The 16,418-nt window shown below is 41.8% G+C and overlaps 1 protein-coding gene across 1 annotated transcript; it reads left to right on the top strand.

Annotated features, from left to right (window-relative positions):
- Positions 1 to 6,313, top strand: LOC138323058 (cytochrome P450 2C8-like). Its single transcript, XM_069267386.1, has 4 exons — positions 1 to 1,282; positions 3,559 to 4,056; positions 4,416 to 4,856; positions 5,682 to 6,313. The coding sequence occupies exons 1-4, from the start codon at positions 862 to 864 to the stop codon at positions 5,861 to 5,863; spliced, it is 1,542 nt and encodes a 513-aa protein (XP_069123487.1). The 5' UTR covers positions 1 to 861; the 3' UTR covers positions 5,864 to 6,313.
- Positions 6,314 to 16,418: the final 10,105 nt, after the last annotated feature.

Genomic DNA, 16,418 nt, shown 5'->3' on the forward strand with positions numbered 1-16,418 from the left:
GAAGACACCATTCCCAGCGTAAAGTTAATCCAAACACTGCTCCTTTGGTGTAACTTCAATCCAAAGTTGGTGTAAGTGTGCAATGTTACACCAAAATGGTGTAACTTTACACAAAATTCTCACTTGAAAGTGTAACGTTACACCCCGGTGGTGTTACTTTACTCCAACTTTTCACTTGAAAGGGTAACCCTACACAACAGCGGCGGTACTTTACACCGGATCTCCGTTTGAAGTGTTACCTTACCAAGAGACGAGCTACAAAAAGAGTGAAAGGTATAAATAACCTGACGTATGGACAACATCTCAGATCACTAGGAATACACAGTCTTCAGTACAGACGGAAACGAGCAGATATTGTCTACAAAATAATCAATGATATCGATATTATGGATAAGGGCAAGCTCTTTACAATGTCTCCCGTTACTGTCACCAGATGGCACTCAAAAAACATTCTGAAGCGCAGTGCTAGATTGAATGTCACTAAAAACAAATTCAACAGTAGAATTGTGGATACATGGAACAGTCTACCTGAAAATGTGGTATCAGTCACGCCTAAACAAGCACTGGCACAATGAGCCATCTATATTTACTCCCACATGTTTTTAATGTTACTTGATTGGTCATCGACTGTATACAAGGATACGCCTCCAGACACCATAAGAGCTTAAAACGGTGTTAATTTACATAATTACATAATTACATTGTGGTATTCTGCTGACCATTTGTAATGCCGATCAAAGTTCTTAAACAGTTCAGATCGTAGTCCGGATTGTACGACTTACGAACATGCCCTTAAAATCGATATATTGCTGTCGTACCCAGTACCGTAGTTAATTGTTGTTTAGATCTATTTATAAGCACATGTGTATAGTACAAACGGAGCTACTCGACTGTAACGGCTGTGGTTATGTAAATCTGTTAGTAATGGTGATTGTACTGGACAGTGTTGTAAACATGGACGTCACCACTGGACTTGTCTTTACCTTGGTGTTCCTGGTGGTCTATAAACTCTCCAGACGAGGACCCAAACGTAACCTGCCCCCATGTCCTCCATTCTGTCTGCCAGTAGTCGGTCATTTACCATTACTGGCCCAGCGAGACTTGCTGGAAACGTTTACCTTACAAAGACGGAAGCTGGGAGATATATACCGCCTAGAGATCGGAAGTACAACTGTTGTGGTTATCAGTAGCTACCGTCTCCTTCACACAGCCTTCGTCAAAAATGCAGACATCTTCTCTGATCGTCCTCATTCGATCTTCATGGAGTTATGTAAAGACAACGGTAGGTGACATGGAATTATGTAAAGACAACGGTAGATGACATGGAGTTATGTAAAGACAACGGTAGGTGACATGGAGCTATGTAAAGACAACGGTAGGTGACATGGAGTTATGTAAACACAACGGTAGGTGACATGGAGTTATGTAAAGACAACGGTAGGTGGTATGGAGTTATGGAAAGACAACGGTAGGTGACATGGAGTTATGTAAAGACAACGGTAGGTGGTATGGAATTATGTAAAGACAACGGTAGGTGACATGGATCTATGTAAAGACAACGGTAGGTGACATGGAGTTATGTAAACACAACGGTAGGTGACATGGAGCTATGTAAAGACAACGGTAGGTGACATGGAGTTATGTAAACACAACGGTAGGTGACATGGAGTTATGTAAACACAACGGTAGGTGGTATGGAGCTATGTAAAGACAACGGTAGGTGACATGGAGTTATGTAAAGACAACGGTAGGTGACATGGAGCTATGTAAAGACAACGGTAGGTGGTATGGAGTTATGTAAACACAACGGTAGGTGACATGGAGTTATGTAAAAACAACGGTAGATGACATGGAGCTATGTAAAGACAACGGTAGGTGACATGGAGCTATGTAAAGACAACGGTAGGTGGTATGGAGTTATGTAAACACAACGGTAGGTGACATGGAGTTATGTAAAAACAACGGTAGATGACATGGAGCTATGTAAAGACAACGGTAGGTGACGTGGAGTTATGTCAAGACAACGGTAGGTGGTATGGAGCTATGTAAAGACAACGGTAGGTGACATGGAGTTATGTAAAGACAACGGTAGGTGACATGGAGCTATGTAAAGACAACGGTAGGTGGTATGGAGTTATGTAAACACAACGGTAGGTGACATGGAGTTATGTAAAAACAACGGTAGATGACATGGAGCTATGTAAAGACAACGGTAGGTGACATGGAGCTATGTAAAGACAACGGTAGGTGACATGGAGTTATGTAAAGACAACGGTAGGTGACATGGAGCTATGTAAAGACAACGGTAGGTGGTATGGAATTATGTAAAGACAACGGTAGGTGACATGGAGTTATGTAAAGACAACGGTAGGTGACATGGAGTTATGTAAAGACAACGGTAGGTGGTATGGAGTTATGTAAACACAACGGTAGGTGACATGGAGCTATGTATATGTAAAGACAACGTAAGGTGACATGGAGTTATGTAAAGACAACGGTAGGTGGTATGGAGTTATGTAAAGACAACGGTAGGTGACATGGAGTTATGTAAAGACAACGGTAGGTGACATGAAGTTTATTTTATTTTTAGATACGTACAAATGACATTTTCATTTCGAAGTTTACCTAGTGGTTAACTTTTACACTACCCAAACGTACCATTCATACATAACATGCCTTGTTCCGTTGCGATTGTGGTCAGTACCATACATATATGATGTAAGTATTGATCTATGCTGTTGACAAGAGAACGGACCATGTACAGGGTGTTTACGACCAAATATCGATTCTAGTGAACATGGTTATTCAACTACTGACCTCCGGTCTCATCGTTTGTCGCTTGATTAAGACATCTCTAAATTGTTTAGGCCAGTCTAGTTGACACTTAGACGGATGTGGTAATGAGTCCATGTCCTCTGCATGACACTGTCACTAATCTAAACCATTGAGATCAACAGTTACAGTAACGGGAGTTTTACATCTAAATTTCATATTCGACAACCTTAAGGAGCGTATACTGTTTGAATTAAGAAAATACCTCATTTTTCTTCCTTGATATTACTTACGATGATAGTAGGGGCCCTGACTTAGAACCTCTAACATTGTTGAAGTGTTAGTACCTTGATATATGTATATTTCCGAAGGTTATTTTTTCTTTAGGAAATCATGGAATTGGAAAAATACAGCAAATGCCCTCTTGGGGAAGGGGACCAAACAGTCCCAGATGTACATTACAAAGTCACTGCCTTCAGTGATCCTCGTACAGTTCAATTGTATTGTCCCAAACGAGAACTTATATACACTAATTTATTGCTGTTTTTGTAAATGAAACCAATAAACAATGTACGACGACAGCATTAATGTAAAACGGTTTGTTCATGTTGATTTAGTTCTGTGTGTACGCTACAATTATATGGCAAAACAAAGCGCAGAACTCTAGGAGAAAAGGTAGAAACTGTCGATGTCAAAACAATGGTATCATCATAATCGCCACTGGGGCTAATTTCTTTATTTTTAATTTATTGCTTTCAGTCATAGCTTCTTGGTCATTATTTTCAGGTATAATTCTACTAAATGGTCCCAAATGGAAAGCACAACGACAGACAATTTTGAAAAACTTCAGATACTTTTGTTCAAGAACAACAATATTGGAGGCGATTATTCATAAACAGATACATCGTTTACGTGACGGCATTGATGCAGTAGATGGCCAGGCGATAGACCCTACACAACTTCTGAACGAAGCTATTTCCAGCGTGGTGGGAGAGGTCACCATTGGCCAGGTAGCAGATACGAATTCAGACGAATTCAAAACTTTTGTCAATGACAACAATAATATAGTTCATGCTACAGCAAAAGCAGTCATTATGGACTTTCTACCATTCCTTCGACACTTGCCCATAGATCTGTTCCGTCATGCCAAATGTGAACAGTTATACTTCAAAACTACGTCATTTGTAAGGAGAATGATTGGCATGAGGCGGCAATTGGGTTTAGAGAAAGGAGAACCACGTGACCTAATGCAGGCGTATCTTAAAGGCCACGACGAGCCGGACGGTAGGTATTTAGGCATAAGGTAAAATAAAAATGTTATTCATAGACGTATGTGTAGTGATGCAATTTCAGAAAATAGAAACATTACTTGGACAACAGACCGGCAGAGTAATTGTTCGACAGGGAATTCTAAATTTCGATTTTAATCTAGACGTACCAACTAAAACGCCCAAGAGTGGTTCAACTGTAACTTATATTTGCTACTTGTTTATCTATATAATTGATAGACTGGTTCGTTCTTGAAGGACATTTGAATGACATCATTAAAAAGCCCTACAATTAATAATGAACCAGATCTGTATAGTAAAGTTAAATTCAATATGTCTCGCTTTACTTCGGCATTAGAATTTTCGTATTTACAGAAGAACAAGTGATCCAGACCGTTGCCGACATGTTTGCTGCGGGTCTGGAGACCACAGTTAGTACACTACGATGGGGTCTGGCATACCTTACACAGTACCCGGAAGTCCAAACCCGCCTCCAACAGGAAGTGGACCACGCCCTCCCACCAGGCACGCTGCCCTCCATGGCTGACAAACAGGCGATGCCGTACGTGGAGGCGTTCGTGATGGAGCTCCTCCGGCATGCTGATGTAGCACCGGTTGGTCTGCTCCACACAGCAACCTGTGATACAACTCTCGACGGGTACTTTATACCTAAGGGATCGACTATCATACCAAATATTGACTCTGTACTCAAAGACCCAAACAATTACAAAAATCCGTACGAATTTAATCCTGATCGCTTCATTGACGGAGAAGGAAAGGTTTTCAAACCAGAAACCTTTATTCCATTTTTCTTTGGTAAGTGTGCATCCACAGAAACGTCATTCCTATAAATCGTTAGCATATTATTTTGGTATATAATTTTTCGAGTTTATGTTAATTACATACCTAAACTAAATGATATAGTTTAATCTCTTTCAAGTTTTGGTATTTGCCTTCTTAATTTTACAATAGAAGAACTGCATGGCGCCGCTGAATCCAAAAATACCTACAGGGACAAATTCAGTCTAAGAGTACATTAAAATTTGCACATATTTCGGAAACAACCCATTTCTAGTAGAAATTAGATTAGTTGGTTTTACTGTGATATGCCAAAAAAGCCCACCATAGTGAAATGTATGTGAAATGTTTAAACTCGCTTATTGTCCATTATACATACAGTAGTCGTCAGATGTTTTGTATGCCGAACCCTGGCCCTTGTCAGTGTAGTAAAGAATTTTTTGCTTTGAACTTCTCAAATCGCTGTTACAGCAGTGTTTTTTCGTCATTAGATGCATGTTCTTGTCTTAAAATAATTTCATCAACTCCTCAGTGGTTATGTATACTGTATTGCATTTGTTTAACGTGCGTGACTTTGACTCGGGGTATGGGTAGAGCGTACATGTTGTACCTGCTTAATCATATTGAATTTCAATGCTATCAATCAAAACACATATGTACTAATGTCGTGAAATTTGTCAGTATTATTTGTTATATGTTTCATAAGGAATGTAGAACAATACATTTTCCTTCGTGGTGATATGTAACAGAATTAGCTTAACTGAATTGTCCCTTTAATATCCTGAGTTCATTGTAAAAATCTTACCATCACAAAAATAACTGTTACCTTATTGAATTCTACAGGAAAACGTTTATGTATTGGTGAACAGATAGCTCGGACGAACCTGACGCTGTTCTTGACGTCACTGGTTCAACGTTACACGATAACACGAGACAGCTCAGACCCGATCCAAGGAACATTAAACATCACCTATTGTCCTGCTGACTTCAAAGTCCACTTCCACAAGCGCGAGACAACTCGCTAGGGGAGGAAATGTCACGTGATTAAGACTTCTTGGTACGACACATATTTCAATGTCACCTCTAAGTGGCCTTACAAAAGACAGAATTCTGTTAATCCAGTAATGCTAGACGTCGGTATTGAGAAACTTTTGATGGGCATTACCGACACGACGATCACGACTAATGATCAAATGTGTCGTGCTATACCTCTAATATTGTTGGAGTAGGACAATGTGTTATTTATTTATATTTCAATCTATCTAGTGACATTAATCATTCAACGTTTGCCAAAATACTTCGTGCATATACATGTATTTTGTATCTCTACAAATCGTCTTGTATCACTGTCAGGATGCAGTATTGGAGCAAATAAGAGGAAGTCGATCCTTATCTCTATCTTATCATTTTATTGCCTGTATATTTTGTAATCCATTTTGTTTTGTTAAACTATTAAAGTGTAATAGTCTTTTGTATACAGTATCTCAGAAAACAGAAAGTTATATCAAAGCACAATCGACAAAGTGCTGAAATCAAGTAGATAACTATTAACGGACTCCTTCAGGCGGGGGTAGGGCAAACCCCCTCGCCACCTTCTCCAAGCAAATGCTTGGGTCACAATGATCGGCCGATATCCGGCATAGGAGGTAATCTGGAGTACACACAGGGACCTGACAAGATTTTTTTAACTAACAGTAAACACACATATATTTTAGTATAATAATGCTATAATATATATGTATACTGCTAGTTAAATAAAAATTCGTGCTAGGTCTCTGTGGGAGTACTAGTACACCGCTGGTTTTGGCCATTTTCCCGACATCGGACAATATCGGTGAACAAATTAAATGTTTCGCACATCATTTACATAAGAAAGTGGCAGTGCGGTAATCGGCGTCTGTTTCAAACGAGAATTATTTGGGGGACAACGAAGCAGAGTATGTACACCAAGCATCCAATACTAATCGGCCGATTATCATAAGATGTCTTGGCGATAACCGGCCCATTCTCCGGACACCGTACGAATGTCTTACGGATAATGAACGATAGATGTACCAGGCCCGCCGAATGTCGGGCGGCGTGATTGCCACTCGATTCCCGACTGTATCTTGAACGATACTTATTAAATAAACGACGCGTGAAGGACACGTGGCCGGTTATGAAATCTACGGGACACAGGAATGATTTTAACTTTGAGTTAAAGGGACAATTCACTCAAACAAATAAGCTACATAACCACTGAGAAGGTGATAAAATGATTTTTAGGCAAGACAATTCACCTAATAAGGTAAACACACTACTATCAGAGCGATTTGAGCAGTTCTAGACAAAAGTTGCATTACTCTAAGAGCAAGGGATAGGGTTCGGCATACAAGAAGTTCGACCACAATGTGTAATGGCGGAATCGAGCTAGTTTGAACATCTACACACATGTCACAACCATGGGCTTTTCAGGCATATCACAGTAAAACCGACTGATCTAATTTCCATTAGAACTTGTTTTTTCCGATATATGTACAAATTTTAATGTTCTCTTAGACTGAATTGCCCCTTTAAATCTCTTATGGTAAATCCCCGTTGCTGCTTGAGAGCCCCGGCCACCTGCCGGCCATGTCTGATGTCCTGCCGGGAACCGCGCTAAAATAAGGCTAATCGGAAGGGGTTGCGTCATCGGTTATGACCGAAGTATAACTGACATCCTAATCCTCGATATATTTCTGAACCGCTCCCCTGTGTATGACTACTAAAACTTATTCGTATATAATTGGAAAAGTGATATTTTAACTCATCAAAAGGGACAGATACAGAATTTATGAACACAACCTAATATTAGAAAAACATCTACTGTGTACATCTCCCTGCACGACTAGCTAACCTGTTCTGTAATGAACATGTACTAGCAAATTAGCAGTGGAATAAATTGAACATGTAACTTCTGTAATCAAAACGACATTGGAGACGAATTTCATTATTTATTTAATTGTAATGACCGTCAAATGCTAAGTAGCAGAAAGAAATTGCTATCTTTAAATTCAATACTCTTTTTAATTTTGTTGTAGATGACGAATTAGTTTCACTTGTAAGATTAATAAAAAAGAGAGATAATGAAGTATTTCCATTGTTTATCAAATGTCTATGTATATATATGTGTGTCCTGTCTGCATGTAATTTTCTACACTTATGAGAATGTAATTTAATTTCATGTGTAACACTCATTTCTATTGGTTAGATCTTTGAGGTTATTTTTCCATAGACCGAAAGAATTGTTCGTCACGTATTATGACGTCATAAATACAAAACATTTTCGCGGGGAATTTTAAAAGCGGCAGAGACCTTGGCCAACCTGAATTATTGAATAAGATATCAAAGAGCCATAACTCAATTTAATTGTAAGTAAGTAAAATTACGGAAATTTATGCCTAATTAGTACCTGATTGAGTTATCTGATTATATTATAAACATTATTCTCAATATCTTTTGGGGTAATGAAGTTATAGACAAAAGACGGATGGACAGGTGAAGAATGGCCTTCCGTTTTTTGTCTATGACTTCATAACCCCAAAAGGTATTGAGAATATTGCTTAAAATTTAGTTGTCATAGTTACTGTCATGGGTCCTTGCCAACGCACATTCCATTGTCTCTCACTACTGTCCTTGCCAACGCACATTCAATTGTATCACTACTTTTCTTGCCAACACACATTCAATTTTCTCACTGCTGTCCTTGCCAACGCACCTTTATTGTCTCACAGCTGTCCTTGACAACGCACATTCCATTGTCTTTCACTACTGTCCTTGTCAACACACATTCCGTTGTCTCCTACTACTATCCTTGCCAACGCACATTCCATTGTCTCTCACTACTGTCCTTGTCAACACACATTCCGTTGTCTCCTACTACTATCCTTGCCAACGCACATTCCATTGTCTCTCACTACTGTCCTTGCCAGCGCACATTCAATTGTATCACTACTTTCCTTGCCAACACACATTCAATTTTCTCACTGCTGTCCTTGCCAACGCACCTTTATTGTCTCACAGCTGTCCTTGACAACGCACATTCCATTGTCTTTCACTACTGTCCTTGTCAACACACATTCCATTGTCTCACTGCTGTCCTTGCAAACGCATATTCCATTGTCTCACTGCTGACCTTGACAACGCACATTGCATTGTCTCTCACTACTGTCCTTGCCAACACACATTGCATTGTCTCTCACTACTGTCCTTGCCAACACACATTCCATTGTCTCACTGCTGTCCTTGCCAACGCACATTCCATTTTCTCACTGCTGTCCTTACCAACGCACATTCCAGTCTCACTGCTGTTCTTGCCAACGCACATTCCCTTGTCTCTTACTACTGCCCTTACCAACGCACATTCCATTGTCTCTCACTATTGTCCTTGCCAACGCACATTCCATTGTCTCTCACTACTGTCCTTGCCAACGCACATTCCACTGTCTCTCACTGCTAACCTTGCCGACTCACATTCCATTGTCTCTCACTGCTGTCCTTGCCAACGCACATTCCATTGTCTCTCACTGCTGCCCTTGCCAACGCACATTCCATTATCTCACTTCTGTCCTTGCAAACGCACATTCCATTGTCTCACTGATGTCCTTGCCAACGCACATTCCATCGTCTCTCACTGCTGTCCTTGCCAACGCACATACCATTGTCTCACTGCTGACCTTGACAACGCACATTGCATTGCATTCACTGCTGTCCTTGTCAACGCACATTCCATTCTCTCACAGCTGTCATTGCCAACGCACATTGCATTGTCTCTCACTACTGTCCTTGCCAACGCACATTCCATTTTCTCACTGCTATCCTTGCCAACGCACATTCCATTGTCTCATTGCTGTCCTTGCCAACGCACATTCCATTGTCTCACTGCTGTTCTTGCCAACGCACATTCCACTGTCTCTCACTGCTGTCCTTGCCGACGCACATTCCATTTTCTCTCACTACTGTCCTTGCCAACGCACATTCAATTGTCTCACTACTTTCCTTGCCAACACACATTCAATTTTCTCAATGCTGTCCTTGCCAACGCACCTTTATTGTCTCACTGCTGTCCTTGCCAACGCACATTCCATTTTCTCACTGCTATCCTTGCCAACGCACATTCCATTGTCTCACTGCTGTCCTTGCCAACGCACATTCCATTGTCTCACTGCTGTTCTTGCCAACGCACATTCCCTTGTCTCTTACTACTGCCATTGCCAACGCACATTCCATTGTCTCTCACTACTGTCCTTGCCAGCGCACATTCAATTGTATCACTACTTTCCTTGCCAACACACATTCAATTTTCTCACTGCTGTCCTTGCCAACGCACCTTTATTGTCTCACAGCTGTCCTTGACAACGCACATTCCATTGTCTTTCACTACTGTCCTTGTCAACACACATTCCATTGTCTCACTGCTGTCCTTGCAAACGCATATTCCATTGTCTCACTGCTGACCTTGACAACGCACATTGCATTGTCTCTCACTACTGTCCTTGCCAACACACATTGCATTGTCTCTCACTACTGTCCTTGCCAACACACATTCCATTGTCTCACTGCTGTCCTTGCCAACGCACATTCCATTTTCTCACTGCTGTCCTTACCAACGCACATTCCAGTCTCACTGCTGTTCTTGCCAACGCACATTCCCTTGTCTCTTACTACTGCCCTTACCAACGCACATTCCATTGTCTCTCACTACTGTCCTTGCCAACACACATTCCACTGTCTCTCACTGCTAACATTGCCGACTCACATTCCATTGTCTCTCACTGCTGTCCTTGCCAACGCACATTCCATTGTCTCACACTGCTGCCCTTGCCAACGCACATTCCATTATCTCACTTCTGTCCTTGCCAACGCACATTCCATTGTCTCACTGATGTCCTTGCCAACGCACATTCCATCGTCTCTTACTGCTGTCCTTGCCAACGCACATACCATTGTCTCACTGCTGACCTTGACAACGCACATTGCATTGCATTCACTGCTGTCCTTGTCAACGCACATTCCATTCTCTCACAGCTGTCATTGCCAACGCATGTTGCATTGTCTCTCACTACTGTCCTTGCCAACGCACATTCCATTTTCTCACTGCTATCCTTGCCAACGCACATTCCATTGTCTCATTGCTGTCCTTGCCAACGCACATTCCATTGTCTCACTGCTGTTCTGCCAACGCACATTCCATTGTCTCTCACTACTGTCCTTGCCAACGCACATTCCATTATCTCTCACTACTGTCCTTGCCAACGCACATTCCATTGTCTCACTACTTTCCTTGCCAACACACATTCAATTTTCTCAATGCTGTCCTTGCCAACGCACCTTTATTGTCTCACTGCTGTCCTTGCCAACGCACATTCCATTTTCTCACTGCTATCCTTGCCAACGCACATTCCATTGTCTCACTGCTGTCCTTGCCAACGCACATTCCATTGTCTCACTGCTGTTCTTGCCAACGCACATTCCCTTGTCTCTTACTACTGCCATTGCCAACGCACATTCCATTGTCTCTCACTACTGTCCTTGCCAACGCACATTCCATTGTCTCACACTACTGTCCTTGCCAACGCACATTCCACTGTCTCTCACTGCTGTCCTTGCCGACGCACATTCCATTTTCTCACTGCTGTCCTTGCCAACGCACATTCCATTGTCTCACTGCTGTTCTTGCCAACGCACATTCCATTGTCTCTCACTACTGCCCTTGCCAACGCACATTCTATTGTCTCACTACTGTCCTTGCAAACGCACATTCCATTGTCTCTCACTACTGTCCTTGCTAACGCACATTCCACTGTCTCTCACTGCAGTCCTTGCCAACGCACATTCCACTGTCTCTCACTGCTGTCCTTGCCAACGCACATTCCTTTGTCTCTCACTACTGTCCTTCCCAACGCACATTCACTTGTCTCTCACTACTGCCCTTGCCAACGCACATTCCATTGTCTCTCACTACTGTCCTTGCCAACGCACATTCCATTGTCTCTCACTGCTGTCCTTGCCAACGCACATTCCATTGTCTCTCACTGCTGTCCTTGCCAACGCACATTCCATTGTCTCTCACTGCTGTCCTTGCCAACGCATATACCATTTTCTCACTGCTGACCTTGACAACGCACATTGCATTGCATTCACTGCTGTCCTTGTCAACGCACATTACATTGTCTCACAGCTGTCATTGCCAACGCACGTTGCATTGTCTCTCACTACTGTCCTTGCCAACGCACATTGCATTGTCTCTCACTACTGTCCTTGCCAACACACATTCCATTGTTTCACTGCTGTCCTTGCCAACGCACATTCCATTGTCTCACTGCTGTCCTTACCAATGCATATTGCCCTATCTCTGACTGCTGCTTTTATCAATGTATATTCTCCCGTGTCTGACTGCTATCCTTGCCAATACAACTACTCCCCGTCACAGCAATGAACGTCTCCACTCGACTGTCACCATCCATGTTTTTTTCGACCGATCCAATTTCCTCCAGTGTTTTTTCTTAGCGGTGTACATATCCTACTGATACCAATTAATATTGTATAACCAATCCACTTGATATGTGATTTTGCTGACCTGTGATGCCCCAGTTCTCATATGAACCTCTTGTTATATCCTCTGTTGATATAATAATATTTCCTGAAAAGCGTTTCGATCTTACCTGTGTCCATTAATTCCGGGGTTTACCTTGTCTTCTAGTCTGGGGTATTATTATAGTATTCACTTTGGATCTCCTATTGTTCTGTACATAATTGGATCTTTACTGTAAGAACGGGAAATCCAATCACCGTGGAATCTAGCCCGAGAGACCCTGGTCCTGACACCAGACTTAGACATTATAACAGATAGGCCAGACATCTATCTGTCATAATGTCCAAGTCTGGTGTCAGGGCCAGAATCTCTCGGGCTACGTGGGATCCTGTTTCACTACTGTGTTTCCCAATGCTAGTCAGATTATTTACTATTTTTAAGCAGTGTTCGTTCAAGACGTTATGTACACCATTTTCAATCTGATTAAAATAATGATCTTCACTAAATGTATTTCAATCAGAATGCGACATTCTGTTAATATATTAGGGTTGTTTTGGCACTGTTGGATAAAAGACTTGAAATTGAAGGCCTTCTCAAAGTCGGCAAAGACCTCAAATTTAGCGTTCGGCTCGGTGCACTTTTCACTCTGATGTTTCGTAGTGTAGCTGTTGTTTTACTGTACTTCTACAGGGGCGTAGGGCAACAGCCCCCCCTCCCCGTTCCCCAGGACGGGGGGGGGGGGGGCAAACATGTCTTTTTGCCCTCCTCCCCCCCATTTTCGCTAACTGAAATTTTCTAAAAATGCTTATTTGAAAGAAAAAAGGGTCCTCCTGCACATTTTCACGGTACTTCATTATAGAAATTTTTCCGCTGCGCGGCGCATTTCCTAAAACGTTCAAGCACATAATGTCAATCCTTAAATAGTAAAAATTCAATACACACGAACTAGACTTAAAATGTCCATCAAGGGATTCTATGTACTATTTAAAAAATTTCTCTTAAAAGATCAATTTGTTTATATGTCTTAGCGAGACAATTAATTCAGTTTTTTTTATGTTACACAACAATGTGCCGATGGTGTGAAGCCGGCATATTCAGATCGAGTAGGGTTGCATAATGTTCTTATACTTATCATTTCTAAATGCAGGTAGCTTTAAATCGAAAAATTACCATGTTAAGAACGCTTTATAATCATTAAAATACATCGTAAAACTCATCTCAGCAATTCTAAATCGTATTTTTTTCCCGGGGGGAGACCCTGTAGGTGCGGGGCGGGGGGTTGTTACAAATTACGTTTCATCTTCCTATGCCACTGTCCTACCTTCTGAAACTAAAATGTTCCTTGGGTAGTGGTTTTCCATGGTTTTCTTGATGTTGGATTTTCTGTACCACCCTCTGGAAAATTTTTCAATGATGTCAGTGTTCTTCGGCTCTCCCACTGTTTCCAGTTTCCTTAGAGCCATGATGAATTCTTTCATCTGTATTTGTCCAGCATCTATCGCATCCTTTAGTCTCGTTGGTGTACATTTTTCATTTCTCATTATTGACCAGTAAACCATTTTTTTACGACCTCTAACTTTTGCTGCCGTAATAAGCTATTGTTCGCTTTCTCCTGTTTTGTTCTTTGATATTTCTTGCTCCTAGGGAGGCTTCAGCAGTATATTTTCTCTTTGTTTCCAGTTTTCCCATATAATATCGATGTCTTCATTTACAAATGGTTCTTCAGTTCCTTTGTGAATCCTCTTTTTGAAGTTTTCTTACTTTGTATTCTTGCTTCTCTGATCTATCAGGGCGGGAGTACCTGATTACCATATACTAGATTCGACACCTCGTATCACTCTTGTGTCAAAGACAACAATCGAGAAAATGATAACAATACGCAGTCCAATGTCTAATAAGGAAGAAGAAAATTAATGGTGATGCCAAATATCTACAAGACAGGAAAATTAATAAAACAAGAGGCCCAGACGGCCTGTATCGCTCACCTGGTTTTTTGTTAGTAATTATCACAATACTCTGACAAAATAAGCAAAATTGACTCCCAAAGTTTAATTTTGAATCACAACCATACAATGATGCTATTGATACCATACAAATATGCTATCCAATACATAGGTTCAGAGACAAAGTAATTTATATGAAAATAGTAGCCTAATTGACCTTTTTGACCTCGCATCTATTGCCGTTTAAGGCCCCGGGGGTCAGCCCTATCATTTGTACAATTTCAAATCCCAACCCTATTAGGATGCTACCATTGCATTATAAGTGCTCTTCCATTCTTAGTTGCAGAGAAGAAGTCGTTTATATAAAAATAGCCAAATTGACCCCTTTTGACCCCACCCTTCAGGCCCCCGGGGGGTCAGCCCCATCATTTGCAAAATTTTGAATCCAAACCCTATAAGGATGTAACCATTGCATTATGAGCGCAATCCCATGTTATGTTGCAGAGAAAAAGTCATTTATATGGAAATTGACCACTTTTGACCCCGCCCCTCAGGGCCCCCGGGGGGTCAGCCCCATCATTTGTACAATTTGGAATCCCCACCCTATAAGGATGCTACCATTGCATAATGGGTGCTATACCATGCTTAGTTGCAGAGAAGAAGTCATTTATATGAAAATAGCCAAATTAACCCCTTTTGACCCCGCCCCTCAGGCCCCCGGGGGGTCAGCCCTATCATTTGCACAATTTTGAATCCCCAGCCTACAAGGATGCTACCATTGCATTATGGGTGCTATACCATGCTTAGTTTCAGAGAAGAAGTTGTTTATATGGAAATAGCCAAATTGACCCCTTTTGACCCCGCCCCTCAGGCCCCCCGGGGGGTCAGCCCCATCATTTGCACAATTTGGAATCCCCACCCTATAAGGATGCTACCATTGCATAATGGGTGCTATACCATGCTTAGTTGCAGAGAAGAAGTCATTTATATGAAAATAGCCAAATTAACCCCTTTTGACCCCGCCCCTCAGGCCCCTGGGGGGTCAGCCCTATCATTTGCATAATTTTGAATCCCCATCCTATAAGCATGCTACCATTGCATTATGGGTGCTATACCATGCTTAGTTTCAGAGAAGTCGTTTATACGGAAATAGCCAAATTGGCCCCTTTTGACCCCGCCCCCCAGGCCCCCGGGGGGTCAGCCCCATTATTTGTACAATTTTGAATCCCCACCCTATATGGATGCTACCATTGCATTATGGGTGCTATCCCATGCTTGGTTTCAGAGAAGAAGTCATTTATACGGAAATAGCCAAATTGACCCCGCCCCTCAGGCCCCCCGGGGGTCAGCCCCATCATTTGTACAATTTTGAATCCCCACCCTATAACGATACTACAATTGCATTATGAATGCTATCTCATGCTTAGTTTCAGAGAAGAAGTCGTTTATATGGAAATAGCCAAATTGACCCCATTTAACCCCGCCCCTCAGGCCCCCGGGGGGTCAGCCCCATCATTTGTACAATTTTGAATCCCCACCCTATAAGGATGCTACCATTGCATTATGGGTGCTATCCCATGCTTGGTTTCAGAGAAGAAGTCGTTTATATGGAAATAGCCAAATTGACCTCTTTTGGACCCGCCCCTCAGGCCCCCTGGGGGTCAGCCCCATCATTTGTACAATTTTCAGTTAGTAGCCCATAAGGATGCTACCAGTCAAATTTTGTTGAAATCCGACCAGCGGTTATGGAGAAGAAGTCGATTGTTGACGGACGCCGGACGCCGGACGACAGACGACGGACGCCAGATGCTGCGGTATCCCATAAGCTCACCTCGGTCCTTTGGACCAGGTGAGCTAAAAAACCCATGGTACTTTCAATATTGAACGTATTTGTTGTAATTACTCCAGGGGAACCACATGTACTGTGTATACATATGAAGGACCATGTCTTGTTTTGTGCTTCATAAAACGGGTCCCAGGTCAGTTTAGCCTATGTTAGGCTAACATTGATCTGATGAAATGTAGACTTGACCTACTTCAAATTAAGAATAATTTTATTCTTTTATTTTAAGATCATCTTAGTTT

The sequence above is a fragment of the Argopecten irradians genome, chromosome 5 (genome assembly GCF_041381155.1).
Source record: "Argopecten irradians isolate NY chromosome 5, Ai_NY, whole genome shotgun sequence".
Lineage (NCBI taxonomy): Eukaryota > Metazoa > Mollusca > Bivalvia > Pectinida > Pectinidae > Argopecten > Argopecten irradians.

Bases quoted from the DNA above. Each gene is read 5' to 3' on its own strand.
- LOC138323058 (XM_069267386.1), top strand. From the start codon at position 862: ATGTGTATAGTACAAACGGAGCTACTCGACTGTAACGGCTGTGGTTAT. The intron at 1,283-3,558 runs GTAGGTGACATG...CATTATTTTCAG, and splicing joins GGAGTTATGTAAAGACAACG to GTATAATTCTACTAAATGGT. The intron at 4,857-5,681 runs GTAAGTGTGCAT...TGAATTCTACAG, and splicing joins CTTTATTCCATTTTTCTTTG to GAAAACGTTTATGTATTGGT.